The following is a 4277-nucleotide window of genomic DNA, read 5'->3' on the forward strand; positions in this document are numbered from 1 at the left end:
AAAGATACTGATATAGGTAAAAAACTAAATCTACATAAAGAAAAAAAAGGAATAGCAGAGAAGGAACAAATGAAGGTAAAATATAATCTTTTATTTTTCTTATTTTTTCTTCATTGATCTAAAATTTTATAGCATATAATCAACAAAATGAGTAACAGAAATGTCACAAAAGATGGGAAGAAGGAATTAGGAATTCTCTGTTATGGGATAGCATTACACTTTAACACCTTATTTTGTTATTTGAAGGTAGACTTAGATTATTTCAAAATGGATATTGTAAACCTAGGGCAACCACTAAATAAGTTTTTTTTAAAAAAACAAGTATAAGTAGTACATCAAAAGAGGATATAAAATGGAATCATAAAATGTTCAATTAAAAGTAGAGAAGGCAGAAAAAGGAGGAGAGACAAAGAACAAATGCAAGGAAGTGACAACACAAAGACTGTACAACTTAATCCGAGTAAACTATTTCAAATATGAATAGTCTAAACACAGCCATTAGAAGGCAGAGATTGTGAGGTTGGATTAAAAAAACAACAACAAGCCCTAACCGGTTTGGCTGAGTGGATAGAGCGTCGGCCTGCGGACTGAAGGGTCCCAGGTTCGATTCCAGTCAAGGGCATGTACCTCAGTTGTGGGCACATCCCCAGGAGGGGGTGTGCAGGAGGCAGCTGATCGATGTTTCTCTCTCATCATCGATGTTTCTAACTCTCTATCTCTCTCCTTCCTCTCTGAAATCAATGAAGATATAAAAAAACACACAAAAAACAAGATGCAATTATATGCTCTACAAGAAACCCGCTTTAAACATAAGGAATCATATAGGTTAAAAATAAACAGATGGAGAAAGACACCCCATGTTAATCCTAATCAAAAGAAAGCTGGAGTAGCTATCTCAGTATAATACAGTAGATTTCAGAGAGGAAAAAAGAGGGACTTTATATAATAATAAAGGAATTAATTCCGCAAAAAGACATATTCTAAATGTGTACAAACCTAACAGAGCATAAAAATACATGAGGCAAATATTGATAGAATTTTTCAAAAATTAATCTGTTGTTATAAAGATCTGAATTATAAGTACATATGTTCCAAGTCATGGAGGACATAAATCAGGGGATCCACACCATTGCTTTAGAAGTGATCTTAAAAGCAAGCAAAGGATTAATTTTAAAATATCTTGAGTTAATAAACAAACTCATAGATTCACATATATTTATGACCCTGTAACATCCAGTATAAACTTTCATGCATATGTAATAACTCCTTTTCTGGGTCTATCTGCTCTATTAGACTTTGGCATATGGAGAATAAATATTTTTATCTTGCTCAGCTTGATTTCCCCAACACCTAGCAAGGTTTCTGACTTGACTAAATACCCAATAAATATCTACTGAATCTGAATTTTACTACTAAATTAAGTTAATCAATATTTAACTGTAAAGTAAGCTATTGTTTCATTAAAAATACAAACTCCCAGTTGCATTTATCTTTTAAAGTAGGAAATTTTGGTTTTACAGTCACCTTCCACTATTATCAAACCGCCAATGGGTTTAATAACACAGTTAGAAACAATTACCATGAATCACCATTGTTCACAGGGTTAAGGTGCCACACTGCTTTAGTATTAATTAACTCTTTTAATTTATTCATCTTAATTTATTCATCACAAACTAGTAATTCAAAGTAAATGATGGATAGAATGTCAAAATAAGAGAAGTAGACCTGCAAAGGATTAAAAATAAATGTAAACATATAAACAGTGTAGAAGTATAACTCTTAATGAACTGGTGAACTTTTAAATACCAGAATTTTGTCCATTTAAATTGTGTATCAGGGCAGAGTTAAATAATTTATACCTCTAAAATAAGCAAATAAAATGCAAATAGGGAAGGAATACATTACTAGACAAATCACAGGGTCTAAAGATGAAAGACTTGGGAAAAAAACATGCTATTTTATTGAGCTTTTACATATGTATGATTTGAATAAGAACAGAAAAGAAAATACATTATTCACTGTAATCACTTTAAATTATGCAGTTTAGGATTCATCTCCAATTAATTTCTATCTGGTTAGGTTAAAAAAAACTCTGAAATTTCAGTTACTTCCATAAAATTTTACGTTATCTTTATGTAAAATTATTTTGCACTGAGGAATAACTGTTTATTATAAACTGCCAACCTTCTTCAGAGAACAGATGATTTCTATTTTACTATTTGGACATGCCCCTTATATACCAAACGGGCACAAATCTGATGCCCTAAAATAGGGCACATGGGGACATTTATTTACTAGATAAAATGTACTGATGTTCTTCTTCCTCTATCAAATAACTCTTTCAAAACCTTCTTTAAAAACATCACTATTTGACTTACTGAAATTATATTTCACTCAACTTTTCAACCAAAGTGATTAAATAGAAAGTAAACGACATCTCCATAGGCTTGTGAACACTGGAGGTGCACTCTGAGTCCGGCAGGGCAATGGGAAATACGATGGGCCACTTACCTGGCATGCATTATAAAGGAGTTGGTGCTCCAGCTTCTTAATACCCAGAATCTGCTGAAACATTTCATAGAGCTGTTCCTTGCTCAGAATAAGTTCAGACACAGCACTGAGGGTCATCCTACTTGGCTGTTTGCACAAGTCCTCTTCACCCCTGTAAATGGCATCGTATTTGGCTATCCATGAGCTCAGCACTGTCTCTTTGCTTAAGCCATCAATTTCTGGCAAACTCCTCACACGTTTCTCGATGTTCTTCTTAAACACCTCTCTGAAGTCATTAGCAGAACATCCTCCACTCTGAACCATTCTGGCCACTCGATCACTCTTCAGAAAAACCTGGAAAAACATAAAGAACATAAACCCATTTATAACTAAGCAGAGACACTAACACACCTGCTTGTAGCAAGCTAGCCAGTCTTAACACCAAACATTCCACCGTGATTCAAATTTTTTTTAATATGTGATAATAAATGATATAATGGAGGCCCCAAATCTACTCTCTAAAATGTTGAAATATTTAGGAGAGACAGTAACCAGTGTTGAGGAACTGTAAGATGACCTTGATCTACATGCTATCCCCCCCACCTGTAAATCAGAGGCCTCTCTGCTAACTGAATCCTTTAAGAGTTGATTAACAAAGTAATTGGAGATATGACTGTACTTGGGAGTTCTGGCTAGTTTTTCAGCAGAGATAAGGTCCCCTATTGTTTGAGCGAGGATCTGAAAGCCAATAGTGTGGTAAGTCCATATGCATCATGTATTAACTCAATCACGAATGCTTCACATTTGGGCGTGAGGGTACGCCCAACCCCATCCCTGATCTCACCTGTCCTCCAACTTGTCACACATTTCTTATAACTAGGAAGAATGGAGGACAGAAAAGAGATGCTCATGAAATAGGTAGGAAGAGATGAGCAATCTATATATATAGAAGCCTAATATGCAAAGTGTCCCCTTGGGAGTTCAACCGGGAAACCAGAAGTTCAATCCCTCAACTATGAAGTGCGCTGACCACCAGGGGGGAGGCGCAAAATGAAAGGAGGCCCCAGCCGGCAGCTGGAAGGCCCTGACTGTACCTGGCCTGGGGATCCTACCCGTGCAAGAATTACATGTACCGGGCCTCTAGTAAGTAATAAAGTCATCCTATATAATAAAAGCCTAGGTGGCATGACATGCAACGTCATCACAAGATGGCCACCACAAGATGTGGGAGCCTGTGGGATCAGGCCTAAACTGGCCGTCAGACATCCCGCAAGGGGTCCCAGATTGGAGAGGGTGCAGGCTGGGCTGAGGGAACCCCTGCCCCCATGCACAAATTTCGTGTACCAGGCCTCTAGTATCATATAAGAGACATCAGGCAATCTCTCCCTTCTTCTAAGTTAAGGACCCAAATATAAATAATTATCAGTCATGATTTATTAAACATCTATTCTGTCATCAACATTCCTAAGCATCTTCTAGGGGTCATATATAAATGCTTTATTCCTGCTTTTTTTCTTTCTATAATGACAACAAATTATCCCAGAGGAGTCCACAGGACTGTTTAATGCAGCCTCCAAAGGTTATATTTGTAATTAAACTTATGGAACAAAAGTTCATGTCAACTTTTACCCTAAGAACTGACTCATAATATGGAGGCACTCCCAAGTTATGACCCTATCACCTGGACCATGCTACCCGCATGTCTGTCTGCATGTGGGCAAGCAGCACATGTGTTCCATACAAAGTGGCCTCGCTCATCCCACTGACTGCCATGCTCAGCTACGGGA

General features: G+C 36.9%; 1 protein-coding gene across 10 annotated transcripts in view; it reads right to left on the reverse strand.

The window, feature by feature from the left end:
• Positions 1-2840, reverse strand: part of CADPS2 (Ca2+ dependent secretion activator 2) — a 313909-nt gene extending 311069 nt beyond the window's left edge. For all 10 annotated transcript variants that reach the window (XM_006771421.2, XM_015568920.1, XM_015568918.1 and 7 more), the window contains exon 1: positions 2512-2840. In XM_006771421.2, coding sequence (XP_006771484.1) covers positions 2512-2814 — 303 coding nt within the window. In that variant the 5' untranslated portion in view covers positions 2815-2840. The remainder of the gene's footprint in view (positions 1-2511) is intronic.
• Between the last annotated feature and the right edge of the window lie 1437 nt (positions 2841-4277).

This window comes from Myotis davidii, unplaced genomic scaffold (assembly GCF_000327345.1).
Source record: "Myotis davidii unplaced genomic scaffold, ASM32734v1 scaffold865, whole genome shotgun sequence".
NCBI lineage: Eukaryota > Metazoa > Chordata > Mammalia > Chiroptera > Vespertilionidae > Myotis > Myotis davidii.